The 14,818-nt window shown below is 43.9% G+C and overlaps 1 protein-coding gene across 1 annotated transcript in view; it reads left to right on the forward strand.

Moving 5' to 3' along the window:
* Positions 1-14,818, forward strand: part of ASPSCR1 (ASPSCR1 tether for SLC2A4, UBX domain containing) — a 90,920-nt gene that overhangs the window by 15,124 nt on the left and 60,978 nt on the right. Inside the window, exons 7-9 of the mRNA XM_082272914.1 lie at positions 3,244-3,697; positions 7,655-7,794; positions 9,925-10,006. Of these exons, the coding sequence (XP_082129040.1) occupies positions 3,244-3,697; positions 7,655-7,794; positions 9,925-10,006 (676 nt within the window). The remainder of the gene's footprint in view (positions 1-3,243; positions 3,698-7,654; positions 7,795-9,924; positions 10,007-14,818) is intronic.

The following is a 14,818-nucleotide window of genomic DNA, read 5'->3' on the forward strand; positions in this document are numbered from 1 at the left end:
GAACGAGTAAAGCTGGTCATACATGGATCGAAATCCGGCTGGTTCAGCAGGAGCTGGACGAATTTCGATCCACGTATGGCTGTTGCTGTTCATGAGAAGTCTATCTATCAATCTACTTCTCATGAACCGACTTGTTGGTAAATTTTTGCTCGATCAGAGCATCAAGCCAGTAGACTGCAACATTGATCTGGGTATTCTGACAGCAAGGGCAGTACCACTGTCAGAATACAATGACGCAGTCGGGAGAATTTCTGCATCCACTTTAAATGTGTGGATGGGGAAATCCTTTCAGTTTTTTCCGTTCAGCCGGCTGGCTAATCTAAAAAATAAAAAGGAACCATGTATAGTCTGTGTTTTAGATGTGAGAACCTCAGCTTGGATTCCCCTGATTAGCTGCAAGAGGCAGCCCCATTGTAATCAGTGGGAATCTGCAGGCTCTCGCAACTAATCGCAGCCATTTGCATGTAATCTTTCATGAAGCAATCACATTTAAGTGATCAGCCCTGGATGCAGGCAGCTAATCACGGGAACCCCCGCTGGTGTTCTCACATCTAATCGCTGTGTTTGTGCATTCGCAAGTGTAAATGTACCTTTAATCCACTTTAATTTAAAAAAATTTGCATGCTGTAAGTAATTGTTACGCAAGCCAATGTGTAATTTAATACAGATAGTCTTTCCATTTCAGGTCATCCCCAGCTAGGATACTCTTTACATTATCATTTAAATGTTGACAGGACAGCATTGGTTTCAAAGTAGTGAGGAATGTATATATCGCACAACTAGTGTTCTATGCATTGTGATCCTTGTATGCCTAAGAAGTAGTAGTGAAGAAAATCCATCTTAATAAAACAGAAAAGGTATCTCATTGAACCTTTATATCCCTGTATGTCCATTGTTCATTCTCCATTATCTCTTTCTTTGCCCTAAACCACTCCTGAACTTAAGGGGAAGTAGTCTTCTACCTGGAAGGTAGGAGATGCATTAACAAGATAAGGGAACAAGAACTTTCTATATTTTTCAATAGACATAGGGATCTCATGAAAAGGTAACCGATGGTCCGCAACCTGGAACTATAAGCGGTGGTTTATAACGGCACATGTTCAACTATGATTATCTAAGAAAGGTTCACATTTCTACTCTCTTACCACTATTGAAATGTTACTTTTTGTTCAGTTTCATCCTTGTTAGATAATTTAAAGCAGCCTTGTATGTCTATAGCAGAGGTTTCCAAACCAAAAGGGCCAGTTTATTAGCCTTCAGATTTTGGGGGGCCGGACTGTGGACAGTGTGAGTAGAAAATGTCCTGGGAGTAAACAATGCCCCCTCACTGGTATCCGTGAGAGGAATAGTGCCCCATTGTTGGTTTTAAGGTAAAGAATAGTGTCTCCATCATTAGTATCAGTGAGAGGAATAGTACCCCATTCTTGGTATCAGTAGGAGGAATAGTGCCCTATTGTTGGTATTGGTAAAGAATAGGGCCCCATTATTAGTATCAGTAGAAGGACTAGTGTTCTATTGCTGGTGTCAGTAGGAGGAATGGTCCTCAATTGTTGGTGTCAGTGAGAGGAACAGTGCCCCATTGTTGGTATCAGTGGGAGGAATAGTGCCCGATTGCTGGTGTCAGTGGGAGGAATAGTGCCCCATCATTGGTGTCAGTGGGAGGAATAGTGCCCCATCATTGGTGTCAGTGGGAGGAATAGTGTCCCATCATTGGTGTCAGTTGGAGGAATAGTGTCCCATCATTGGTGTCAGTGGGAGTAATAGTGACCCATCATTGGTGTCAGTGGGAGTAATAGTGACCCATCATTGGTGTCAGTGGGAGGAATAGTGCCCCATCATTGGTGTCAGTGGGAGGAATAGTGCCCCATCATTGGTGTCAGTGGGAGGAATAGTGTTCTATCATTGGTGTCAGTGGGAGGAATAGTTTCCCATCATTGGTGTCAGTGGGAGGAATAGTGTCCCATCATTGGTGTCAGTGGGAGGAATAGTGACCCATCATTGGTGTCAGTGGGAGGAATAGTGACCCATCATTCGTGTCAGTGGGAGGAATAGTGTCCCATCATTGGTTTCAGTGGGAGGAATAGTGTCCCATCATTGGTGTCAGTGGGAGGAATAGTGCCCGACTGTTGATGTCAGTGGGAGGAAAAGTGCCCCATTGTTGGTGTCAGTGGGGGGATAGTGCCTTGTATCAGTGGCTGGAATAGTGCTTCAAGAGCCGGATAAAGGCAAACAAAGAGCCCCAGTTTGGAGACCATTGGTCTATAGGGATATCCTAGTGGTATCGTGTAACTCCAGTGTGCAGTGAAAGCACACCATGATGACACCCAATAGAATTGCTTACTGACGACCCATATCAGAATAACGCTAATGTTTTGGGGACCTACAGGTCCCCTTTATTAAGGTGATTGCCAGAGCAAATATACAAGCATTTGCCAAAACGAAGGTACCAAAGACCAAAACGATGTATAAGGAATAACTGAGCTTTGAAGGATTAAAACTGCTAAATGTGAATGCACAATGCAAGTAAAAGTAATGGGGTCTTACCTGTAAGCCCCCCTTAGTAAAGAGTGGAAGCACAGCTCCAGGAAGCACTGCAGAACCAGAAGATAAGTACAGGTAGGATCTGATTGCCCCTATTTATTTGACATGTGCAGTGCATGCATAAGCAGCTGTTTTCAGCACACTCGTGTTTCATGGGATGCTTGACAACTGCTGGGAATTATGAGAGCCTTGACATCACTTATAGCAGGGATCCCCAAACTACGGCCCTCTAGCTGTTGTGGAACTACACATCCCATGAGGCATTGTAAAATTCTTACATTCACAGACATGACTAGGCATGATGGGAATTGTAGTTCCTGAACAACTGCAGGGCTATAGTTTGAACCCTGACTTACAGGCTCCCATGGCCTAGCTGTTGTTGGTGCTCCTTCCTCTTCCCAGGAGCCAACTCTCACTGACACAGGGGAGCTGGAACTGCAGGATCACATGACTAGACTGGAGCGTGGAATAGAAAAAAAATAATTATACAGATCATTTTTTTTTTTTTCTTGTTACACAGGATAGGTGGGAGTGTTTGGAGGAGGGGGGGGGGGATGGATGCTTGAATTCTACTCTGACCATCTTCCTAGGGCTCAGCTTCATGGAAATATCTGATTGCTTGCTGTAATGTCTACAGATCTTTAGAACCGAGAAACTGTGTTCTTGTAGTAAAGCCTGTGATCTATTAATCTCATTTACAAGGTTTGTAGTGAGGAAAAATGACTCGTCTGTAAGCAGACCACTGCCGAGTGCAGAAGAAGGAACAAAAAAGCAGAGGGCTTCTGGCCTCAAGGAAGTGTCCAAAGGTCCTCCAGCAACGGAAGATGTGAAAAAAGAGCCTGTTGCCTGCCAGGAAGAGAGGTTGTCCATTAAGGCTACAGAAAAAAAAGAACCCCAAGAAGTTGCAACCCCTCAAGCAGCAGTTTCCTGTGTAGAGAAAGCGCAGTCCAGTGCGGACAGTGTTAAGCCAAAAGCTCCTGCTCAGGCTCAAGTGACTTCCTTTGTCCCATTCCAAGGTGGAGGCCATCGTCTAGGTGATGCCAATATTCCTGCAGCTTCATTTGAAGATGACATACCATGTGCCACTGCTCAAGAGCCTTTTCGCAGTCCAGAACATTCTAAGCCAAAGAAGTCAAAGACTGATAATGAGTCAGAGGTGAGCAGTGGAGTGACTACAGGGGGTGCCATGTTAACCCAGAGCCAATGAGATCTTGGGACCCCAGAATAACCTTCCCTTCCCTTCCTCATTGGCCTCGGGCTCTTAATTGCATTCTGAGCAATTTTTCGTTCCAAATACTTGCTTTTAAAGAGTATGTATAACCTAATGGTGAATTTCGCTTTTTTTTGTCTAATTTGAAATCGATTAAGGTCCCTTTCACACAGGCGGACCGTTCAGATCCGCCTGTTCGTTTTTTTGGCGGATCTGAACGGTCCCCCCATGCATTCTTATGGGGCATCGGAAGTCAGCGGAGACATGTCCGCTGACATCCGACCTGATCCGATCCGTCAAATCTGGACGGATGTTAACCCTATTTTCCATCCGTCCAGCGGATCGGATGGGATCGGATGAGAACGGACCGTTCCCATCCGATTTCCCCCATAGAGATGCATGGGGAACTGACAGCTGTGTCTCTGCACACAGCGCAGAGACACAGCTGTCATCCTTCTGCTCAGCGGGGGATCGGCGGCTCGATCCCCCGCTGAGAAAAGCGGAGTCCGTTTGACGGACATAGTGTGTGAAAGAGCCCTAAGAGCTCACTAACCCGATTGAATGGAGGATGTTTGCTATGCGAATTTCATTCAATTTAATCATTTTATTTGCATTGCGTACCATTGGAAGCATTTTTTTTTTTTTGGTTAATAAGCACAAAACTAAAAAATACTTGATGACCTCACCAGAAAGTCAGAGCCAACCTATGTTCTTGGCATACTTCTGTATTAAATAGTCTATTTATCTTTTTAAATATTATCAGGGACTACAGAATGATTAGCTGTTATAGTGTAAGGATCCAAGAGGGGGAGTGGTTGAGTAGTTTAGCTAAAGACAACTGGGAGGGCTGACACCACTCAGCCCACAACGGGATTTAAAGTGGCAGTTCAGCCAAAACCTGACTAACTCTAAACTAGAGATCAACCGATTATCGGCAAAGCTGATATATCAAGGGCCGATATGCACTTTCCCCTGAGGTTACCGATATTACCGATTATTTCGGAAAGTGTTTGTACCGGAGTGATGCCGGCAGCTAGAGGCATCACCCCGGTACCGGAGTCCATAGCCGACGGTCGGCTGTCTTGTAATGACAAATGATGCGGCTGAGAAGACGCTCGGCTGTTATTACAAGGAGCGAGAGGGGATGCTCCCCCTCCCGCCGCCTTCTGCAGCTCGCCCGGGTCTCCCGTCCCACCGGGAGACCCGGGCAACCAGCCTGCACGGCCGCTGAAGACCCGATCAAAGCCGCATTCGGCTCTGATCGGGTCTCTATTAGAGCTGCACGATTAATCGTAACAGAATCGAGATCGCGATTCACTCCCCCTGACGATCTTAACATGACACTTGCTCGATTCTTTACATAGCTGTGAGGGAGCAGCTGTCAAAGAAAAAAAAAAAGAGCCTCCCACAAAAGCCTATCAGCATTAGTCTCCCACTAAACTGTAAACACAAATGATTACATTGTATCTTTTCTTTCCCTCTGCCAGAGGAAGGAAGTTTAACCTCATAAAGACTAAACCTTTTTCCTACACTTGTTGCTTACAAGTTAAATCAGTTTATTTTTCCTAGAAAAGTAGTTAGAACCCCCAAACATTTATATATTTTTTTTTTTTTTTTTTTTGCTGAGAGCCTGCAGAATAAAATGGTGATTGTTGTAAATTTTTATGTCACACTGTATTTGCGCAGCAGTCTTTCAAACGCAATTAATACACTTTAATGAATAAAAAAATAAAACAAAACCGTAAAGTTATCCCAATTTTTTTTATAATGTAAAAGATGTTACACAGAGAATCGTGATCTTTATTCCAAGCAAAAAAAATCGTGATTCTCATTTTGGCCAGAATCGTGCAGCTCTAGTCTCCATGCAAAAACCCGTAAGTGATGTCATGACATCACTTCCGGGTACTCGGCGCCAGATTAAAAAAATGACAGCATTCAAAACAGCCAAACTTGGCATTTTGACTGCTTTTAAGTGCAGAAGAGGGGTTTGGGTCTTTTAGACCACCAGATCCCTCCACAAGAGTAACTGTCAAATAAAAAAAAAAAAAAAAAAAAAAAAGTTTTAAATGTACGAAAATATCGGCCGATACGGATACCTGATGACCAAAATATCAATAACGGCAATGAAAAAACGATATCGGTCGATCCCTACTCTAAACCTTCTCCCACCCACATTCTAAGCCTAATCTATCAAGCCCTGTAAAGAAGAAAGCGCTATACTTACCTGTTCTGCAGCCGGTCCGGTCCCACGCTAAGCTGTCAGCGGCGGCTTCAGTTTGTGGGAATGTGCAGAAGAGTCAGCCGAAATTGGAAGCCCCATAATAACTCTATGGGTGAGGTCACTTCCCAGCCGTTATTGTTTCTCTCCTGCACACAGCATTTGCCGTTGGAGACCGGATCAGTTTCAGAAAAGGTATGTATAGAGATTTTTTTTTTTCTTTACAGGGTTAGGTAGATTTGTTTTAGAATGTGGCTGCCAGTTGATTTAGCGTTAGAAAGTTTGTGGCTGGACTTTCATTTGTCCATGTGGACTTGCACATTTCTGCAAGATTGACAGGTATTTTTCTGTACTTGCAGGTGCCTTAACCTTATCCCGCCGGGCGTACGCATATATGCGTCCTCTCGGCAGGTGGGCTTTAACACCGAGAGCCTGCAAGTATGTGTCCCAAATGTAAAAATTGCTGTGCTGAGAACGTGCACTCCCAACACTTTTGCTAGCAGGTACCGGAAAGCTCCTGAAGACTATTTGCTATCGGCAGCTTTTTGATCATGTGACCACTGTTACAGCCAATCACAGCAGTCACTACATCGGAATTTTGGGGGTCCCCCTACCCCTGGTGTTTCTCTTCCCCCCTCCCCCGGGTCCCCAGGACCAGACTTTTTTGAGACCTCTTCTTGCGCCAATTCACCACTAAACCACTACATCAGAATTTAGAACCTGTTAAAGCGCCTGGAAGCGGTGGGGGCGGGAAGCCCTCTTGTATGTCAAAGCCCTCCCCTCATGCAGCTCCAGCTCTCTGCTTGCTCTTAATTAACAAGGGGCCTTGCGTCCATTTGTTATTTGAAGGAGGTCCATTTTTATGTTTAGAAGAATGGTGCAAGCATGGTGCTTGCGCCACTCTTTTGGCACTTTTCCACTACAAGTACTGGCTCGGCTTTACTCGGCCCTGCTTGGCCCGGTTTGCTTTTCCACTGCTGGTACCGCATGGTACGGTGTTGGAATGGTTCGAATTCGGTACGGTATGGTTTGTTTTTCCACTAAAGTAGTACTAAAGTTAAGTGGGTGGGATGAAAACGGGGTGGGTGGGATTCTCTGACCAATCAGTGGCTAGTAGTGACTGCATGCAAAGGATTGTGGGATATGGTACCGGGTATGGTACCTGTTGGAACCACAATCGAGTAGGTACTGTTTTTGAGAGCCGTACCATTCGGTTCCATGCAGTGGAAAAGCGCCGCCGTACCGTTCCTACACCGTACCATGCGGTACCATGCAGTGGAAAAGCGCCGCCGTACCATACCGAACCGTTCCTACATCGTACCATGCGGTACCAGCAGTGGAAAAGCACAAAAGCGAGCCGAACCGTTCGGTTCCATGAAGTGGAAAAGCGCCATTTGTTATTTTCCCCAGTCTGTCTTCTGGGTTTGGTAGTCTTTACTAGAAAGGCAGAGCTTTACCTGGGGACTGCTGTGGGTGAGGTGTTGTTTGCAGCACTGAGGACATGACATAAAATGCTCTAAATAGTAGATTTAAATAAATGTGGCATCATAGTTGTAATTGTTAAGGTCAAAACAATCCGATCCCCTCAGTGTATGGCCAACTGTAAATCCTTTCTGTGAAATATCATAAGCAAGTGTACTTTTCTGGTCCAACATTTAAATTCATTTCAATGTTTTGCCTTGCAGTCTCTAGACAGACAGCCTATTGTGTGCCACCTGGATTTGGAGCAAAAAGCGCGTGCCAATAATGTGGATCTACCCAATGATTTTTTTGAGGTCACAGTAGATGATGTGAGAAGAAGGTTTGCTGAACTCAAAAATGAAAGGTAAAAGACTCGCTTTGCAGATTTTTTTTTTTTCCAGTGTTCTGTGGGATGGGTGCATAAGCATTTTGTATCTGATTGATGAAGTAATGCAGAGGTGGACAAAATAATGTAGAATCCAGAAGCCTAGTAATTAGATCTTGGAGCCAGAGAATCCTTTAACCACTTCAGCCCTGGAAGGTTTTACCCCCTTAATAACAAGGCCATTTTTTGTGATAAGGCACTGCATTGCTTTAACTGACGTTGTACCCAAAAAAAATTGATGTCCTTTTTTCCCCGCAAATAAAGCTTTCTTTTGGTGGTATTTGATCACCTTTTTTATTTTTTGCGCTATAAACAAAAAAAGAGCGACAATTCTGAAAAAAAAAAAACAATATTTTTCACATTCTGCTATATAACATTCCCCAAAAAAATTTACAAATTTTTTAACATTTTAGGCCAAAATGTTTTCTGCTACATATTTTCGGTAAAAAAAAATCGCAATAAGTGTATTTTGATTGGTTTGCGTCTACTAACTACGGGAAAGACTTATGTCATTTTTTTGTTGTTGTTGTTGTGTTTTTTTTTTTTTTTTTTATACTAGTAATGGTGGCGATCTGCAATTTTTAGCAGGACTGCGACATTGCCGCGGACAGATCGGACCCCTAACTGACATTTTTGACACTTTGGGGGGACCAATGACATTACAACAGTAATCAGTGCTAAAAATATGCACTGTTACTGTAATAATGACACTGGCAGGGAAGGGGTTAACACAGTGGGTGATCAAGGGGTTAAATGTAAGCCTAGGGTAGTGTTTCTAGCTGTATGGGGGGTGGGCTTTTGAAATCATCACAGAGACCTGTGATCCTATATAGAAGGATCACAGGCACTCTGTGATCATTCCAGAGAGAAGAACGGTCAACTGTGTTTACAACAGCCGACCGTCCTTCTCTCTCAGCGGAGAACAATCGCGGGTGTCAGGCGGCAATCGGAGCCGCCGGCCCCATGCATCGGAGTCCCAGCTGCCGAGTAGGGGCTGGAGCGCACCCCCTAGCTGCCGGCGTGCGACCGACGTACAGCTACGTTGGTTCGCGCAGGAGGGGCTGCCTGCCGCAGTATATTTGCGGGGGGCGGTCCGGAAGAGGTTAACCACTTCAGACCCACGCTATAGCTGTAATACTGCTACAGCGTGGCTCTGTTCCGGGAGGGTGACCATGGACGTCCTCTCAGAACCAATCCTCCCTGTGTGCCCCCTTGGGTATGCATCTGGCGCGCTCTGTGATTGCTGTGTCTTCCTATTCTTTAACAATTGATCAGCTGTGTCAAAGCCCAACTGATCACATGGAAACACACTTGCTGATTATCGGCATTCCTTTCCCCACGCGCTGTCACAGCGTGAGTAGAGGAGAGCCGGTAATCTGTAACTGTGATAGGGGATGCGTACACAGATAATCTGGGCACTGATCATCAGTGCCTCTTCCTCAGCAGTGCCCATTGGTTCAGCCTAATCCGCGCACATCCGTAAAGGAGAAAAATTCGTTATTTGCTAAATTTTATAACAAAAACTAAAGTTATTTTTGTTCTTTTTTCATTAGTCATTAAAAAGTAAAAAACCCAGTGGTGATCAAATACCACCAAAAGAAAACTTGTATTTGTGTGAAAAAAATAATACAAATTTCACAGGGGTACAGTGTTGCATAACCGCAAAAAGTGTGACAGCGCTGAAAATTGGCCTGGGCAGGGAGGGGGTAAAAGGGCCCAGTATTGAAGTGGTTAAGCTGGCCATAGATTTGTAGAATTTTGAAAAAAAGTTCTTAGGTAAAGCAGGTTCTAAGAAGTGTGTTGTCATTTTCGACTACAGAGATTAAAAAATTCGAAGGAGCAGGATGGAAATTTTGTTTTCTTGAATGAACAAATTTTTAACAGTGTATGTTGTTTTCATTCAGTAAATTCCTTTCATTCCAAAATCAAATGTTAAAAGCAAAGGAAATCTTTCAAACAAAAAACAAATGCTTTGAGAATGTTCTGAGAATTTTTATTAGAATTTTCCTAAGAATTGTCGTTGTAAATTCTCTCCTTCTATGGCCAGCTTTACTCTGATTTCTCTGCACATTGCGAGCTGTTTTATCTCTTCCTACGTTCTCTCCTCAGACATCGTCTGGAGGAAGCCCCGCTAATGACAAAAGCTTTAAGGGAAGCACAGCTGAAGGAAAAAGTGGAGAGATACCCAAAGGTAGGAATCCGATACCTAGAACATCCAAGGATTATTTCTCCCTGCTATTTACATTCCTTATCTAAAACTCGCATTGAAGGATGAGTGAGGAAATTGGCAGGACACTCTAATAGATACATTATCCAAAAGAACAAGTGTGGGAGGATAATGCAGATAACAGCTTTCATCTGTCAACACCAGCAGAGGAAATAAGCTTTTTGGGAGTCTTTTGATTTTAGGCAGCTGAGTACAAGCTCTGGAAACTCGCAGCTCTCGAGCTGTCATATAACTTTTTACTTTGCTGTCAACCTGTACAGCGCAATCATATCTAGTTCAGAAATTACTCCTGTGTATGTTTGTGCTGAAGCTCACGCAGAGAATCCTAAATGTCTTCTGAATCTAATTTTTAAATGCCCAATTTGAAGTAATTGTTTCTGCATGCATTGGTATTTTAGCTCTTGTATTTCCCATTGTCTGTCCAGACACAAAGTAGTGATCGACCGATATCGGTTTTTCGTTGCTGATACCGATATTTTGGCCAATGCATATCGGTATCAGCCGATTATTGGCCAATATTTTTGTACATTTAAAAAAACATTATTATTATTTTTATTATTTTTTTTTTTTTACGTACTTTTGTGGAGGAAACTAAGGGTCTAAAAGAACCCAAACCCCTCCTCTGCACTTAAAAGCATTGAAAACGCCAAGTTTGGCTGTTTTGAATGCTGTCATTTTTTAAAATCTGGCGCCAGACAGTACCCGGAAGTGATGTCACTTATGACATCACTTCAGGTTTTTGCATGGAGACCCGATCAGAGCCGAATGCGGCCTTGATCGGGTCTTCTGCGGCCGAGCAGGCTGTTTGCCTTGGTCTCCTGGTGGGTCAGGAGACCCGGGCGAGCCGCGGGAGGGGGGGGACGTCCCCTCCCGCTCCTTGTAATGACAGCTGAGCGGCTTCTCAGCCGCATCGGTTGTCCTTACAAGACAGCCGACCGTCGGCTATGGACGCCGGTACCGGGGTGACGCCTCTAGCTGCAGGCATCACTCCGGTACAAGCACTTTCCCGAAATATCGGTAATATCGGTAACCTCAGGGGAAAGTGCATATCGGCCCTCGATATATCGGCTTTGCCAAAAATGGGTCGATCTCTAGTTTAGAGTTAGCCAGGTTTTGGCTGAACTTCCACTTTAAGTCCCGTTGTGAGCTACGTGGTGTCAGCCCTCCCAGTTGTCTTTAGCTAAACTACTCAACCACTCCCGTTCTCGGATCACTCATGACATCACTTCCGGGTTTTTGCATGGAGACCCGATCAGAGCCGAATGTGGCCTTGATCGGGTCTTCGGCGGCCGTGCAGGCTGGTTGCTTTGGTCTCCCGTTGGGACGGGGGAGACCCAGGTGAGCCACGGGAGGTGGGGACGTCCCCTCCCGCTCCTTGTAATGACAGCTGAGCGGCTTCTCAGCCACATCGGTTGTCCTTACAAGACAGCCGACCGTCGGCTATGGACGCCGGTACCGGGGTGACACCTCTAGCTGCAGGCATCACTCCGGTACAAGCACTTTCCCGAAATATCGGCAATATCGGTAACCTCCGGGGCCGATTCTATTAGTACCAACTCATTAATGGTCATCAGTGCCCATTAGTGCAACCTATCAGTGCACAATTCTTATTGCCTGATGCCCAAGACATGCAGTTCTGGGCGCTGGGCAGCTGATTTAAAAAACTGGCTCCTAACTTTTTTAGCTGGCTCTTAGATTCTAAGCAATTTTGTCAAGCCCTACCCTACACCTAGGTTCATAAATATTTAGATAGTGATGCAGGTTTCATAATTTGCCTCTGTATAGGTCACTGCCATGTGTTTGAAATGAATCAATCAAGTTTTGCTGTTTAGGAATTAGTCACTTTTTTACCTAGTCTCCCCAGTCTCCCCATTTTTATAGACTAAAAACTAATTGGACAACTAACATAATCATAAATATAATGATCAATTTCAATGCTCTGTTAAAAACCAATGACTGCCTAAAATCTGCAACCCATGTACATGTACTTGGTGTACTTTGCCAGCAGGCCTTTACTGCAGCTGTCTTCAGTAGCTGTTTTTTTTGTTGGTCTGTCTGACTTCAATTTTGCTTTTAGCGAGTAAATAGTATGTTCGGTTGGGATGAGGTCAGGTGACTTCTTTGGCTATTAGGTAATGAATAACTTCTTTGCCTTCACAATTTTTTTGGGATGCTTTCACAGAATGTTTTGGGTCATTGTCCATTTGTACTGTGAAGCTGCATCATATCAGTTTTGAAACATTTGGATAAATCTGAGAATTCATCCTGCTGCTTAAGTCAGCAGTAATATCAATAAACACTAGTGACCCAGTTCCATTGTCAGCAATACTTGGCCATGCCATAATACTGCCTCCACCATGCTTCACAGATGTTGTGGTATGCTCTGGCTCATAAGCCATTCCTTTCTGTCTCCATATCGTCTCTTCCCATCATTCCAGTGCTTGTTGATCTTGGTTTAATCTTTCTAAACTACAGCCATGTAAAATAAATAAATAATAAACTTGTGGAAATTACTGACTTTTTCATACATACAGAAAAAAACATTAGGTCTTTATTTAAGCTATGCCTGCAGATAAAGGTGCTATACTTGAATAATAACAGAAGAATACATTGCTGTACACAGAAGGTTTTTTAACCTTTATGTATAGAATGCTTGAAGGTAAAAAAGCCTTCAGCCTTTACAACCACTTTAATAATTGAACAAAATTATTAATAGATATAATGGATACTGTGGGATAAAAGTAAGTGCACCCTTGGCATCAAATGCTGGTATTGCCCCTTTTAGAAGAAATCACTTCATGTAGGCATTTTGTATAACTGCCCACCAGTCTCTGGCATTCGCTTAGTGAATTTTGTTTTACTACCCCCTCCATGCATAATTTCTTCAGGTAAGAGTTTATGGGCTTCCTTGCATGAACTGCCCTTTCAAAATGCCTCACAAACATTCAACAGGAATCAAATCAGCGCTTTTGTTAGGGAAGATCATAACTGTCTCTAAACTTTTTGAGCAGCTGAATGGATTTACTAGCGTGCTTAAGTTTATTATAGCGTTGAGTGACTCCATGCTGGTTGAACTTCAACTTTTGGACAGATAGCCTCACGTTCTCATCAAGCACACTTTATAATGCAGGAATGTATAATCAGCTTAATATCTGCCCAGGCCCTAAAGCAGCAAAACAATCCCAGACCCTAATATTTCCACCATCATTATTCACAGTGGGTATGAGGTTCTTCTGAAATACTGTAGCAGACCCGTCTACTAATGCTGTGGTCAAATAACTCTCTTTGATTGGTCAATCTCCAGCACACTGTTCAGAAGGAAGGTCTTTGCCTATATGCTCAATGGCAGATTGTAGTCTTGCTCCAGTGTTCTTTTTGGACTTCAAAGACTTTTTCTTAACACGCTTCTCATTCAGGTTGAATTGGTGCAATCTCTTTCTTCTTATAGATGTATGTACTTAGATTCCAACATATGCATAAATCATTTGGACAGCCCATGATGACATTTTGAACAAATTAGCAGTTGTTAAACATCTATGCTGCTTGTTGATCATTTATCTTACAGTGAAATTATTGATTTCAAACCATGTGTTGATCTTTTTTTAAGCCCTTGCCAGGGTCCTAGGTAGCCAAAACGTATTTTCTAAGGGCTGTAACGAGCTCTGTTGGTCTTGGCATGATAATACCACACACGTCAATATCAAAGAGAACACCAGACCCCGGATATCTGAAGATGGGTTCCACCTGCATACTGCTTAAAGCGGTGTTCCAGCCCCCCCCCTCCTAAAATTAAAAGTCAGCAGCTACACATACTGTAGCTGCTGACTTTTAATATTAGGACACTTGCCTGTTCTGGAGTCCAGCGATGTCGGGTGCTGCCGCTGCCATTGTCGCTACAGGAACCCCGCAGTGAAGCCTTGCGGCTTCACAGGCGGGTCCCTACTGCGCATGCTTGAAGCACGCTGCGCATTCAGATTGGCTCGGCGGCGGGGGAGGGAGGTGGGGGCCAAACTTCCAAAGGACAGCGCTGCGGCGCCGTCTCCCGGAAGTGGGGAAGGGTACCTGTTAAAAACAGGTACCCATTCCCCCCCTCCCCCCTGAAGGGTGGCAAATGTGGCACAGGAGGGGGGGGGAGGAAGCAAATGAGCGGAAGTTCCACTTTTGGGTGGAACTCTGCTTTAAGAAGATTAAAATGATTTGCATTTCATCTGGAAAACTGTTTTTTAATTGTGTGGATATGAAGTGGTGGTAAATACAGGTCCCTCTCAAAAAATTAGCATACTGTGATAAAGTTCATTAGTTTCTGTAATGTACTGATAAACATTAGACTTTCATATATTTTAGATTCATTATACGCAACTGAAGTAGTGCAAGCCTTTCATTGTTTTAATATTTGATGATTTTGGCATACAGCTCATGAAAAACCAAAATTCCTATCTCAAAAAATTAGCATATTTCATCCGACCAATAAAAGAAAAGTGTTTTTAATACAAAAAAGTCAACCTTCAAAAAATTAGCAGGTGCCAGGTCGTGCTGAAAAATGAAATCTTCATCTCCATAAAGCTTTTCAGCAGATGGAAGCATGAAGTGCTCCAAAATCTCCTGATAGCTAGCTGCATTGACCCTGCCCTTGATAAAACACAGTGGACCAACACCAGCAGCTGACATGGCACCCCAGACCATCACTGACTGTGGGTACTTGACACTGGACTTCAGGCATTTTGGCATTTCCCTCTCCCCAGTCTTCCTCAGGGTCCGGTCACCTCTTCTCGTTGT

This window comes from Pelophylax lessonae (assembly GCF_965119305.1).
Source record: "Pelophylax lessonae genome assembly, chromosome: 11".
Classification (NCBI taxonomy): domain Eukaryota; kingdom Metazoa; phylum Chordata; class Amphibia; order Anura; family Ranidae; genus Pelophylax; species Pelophylax lessonae.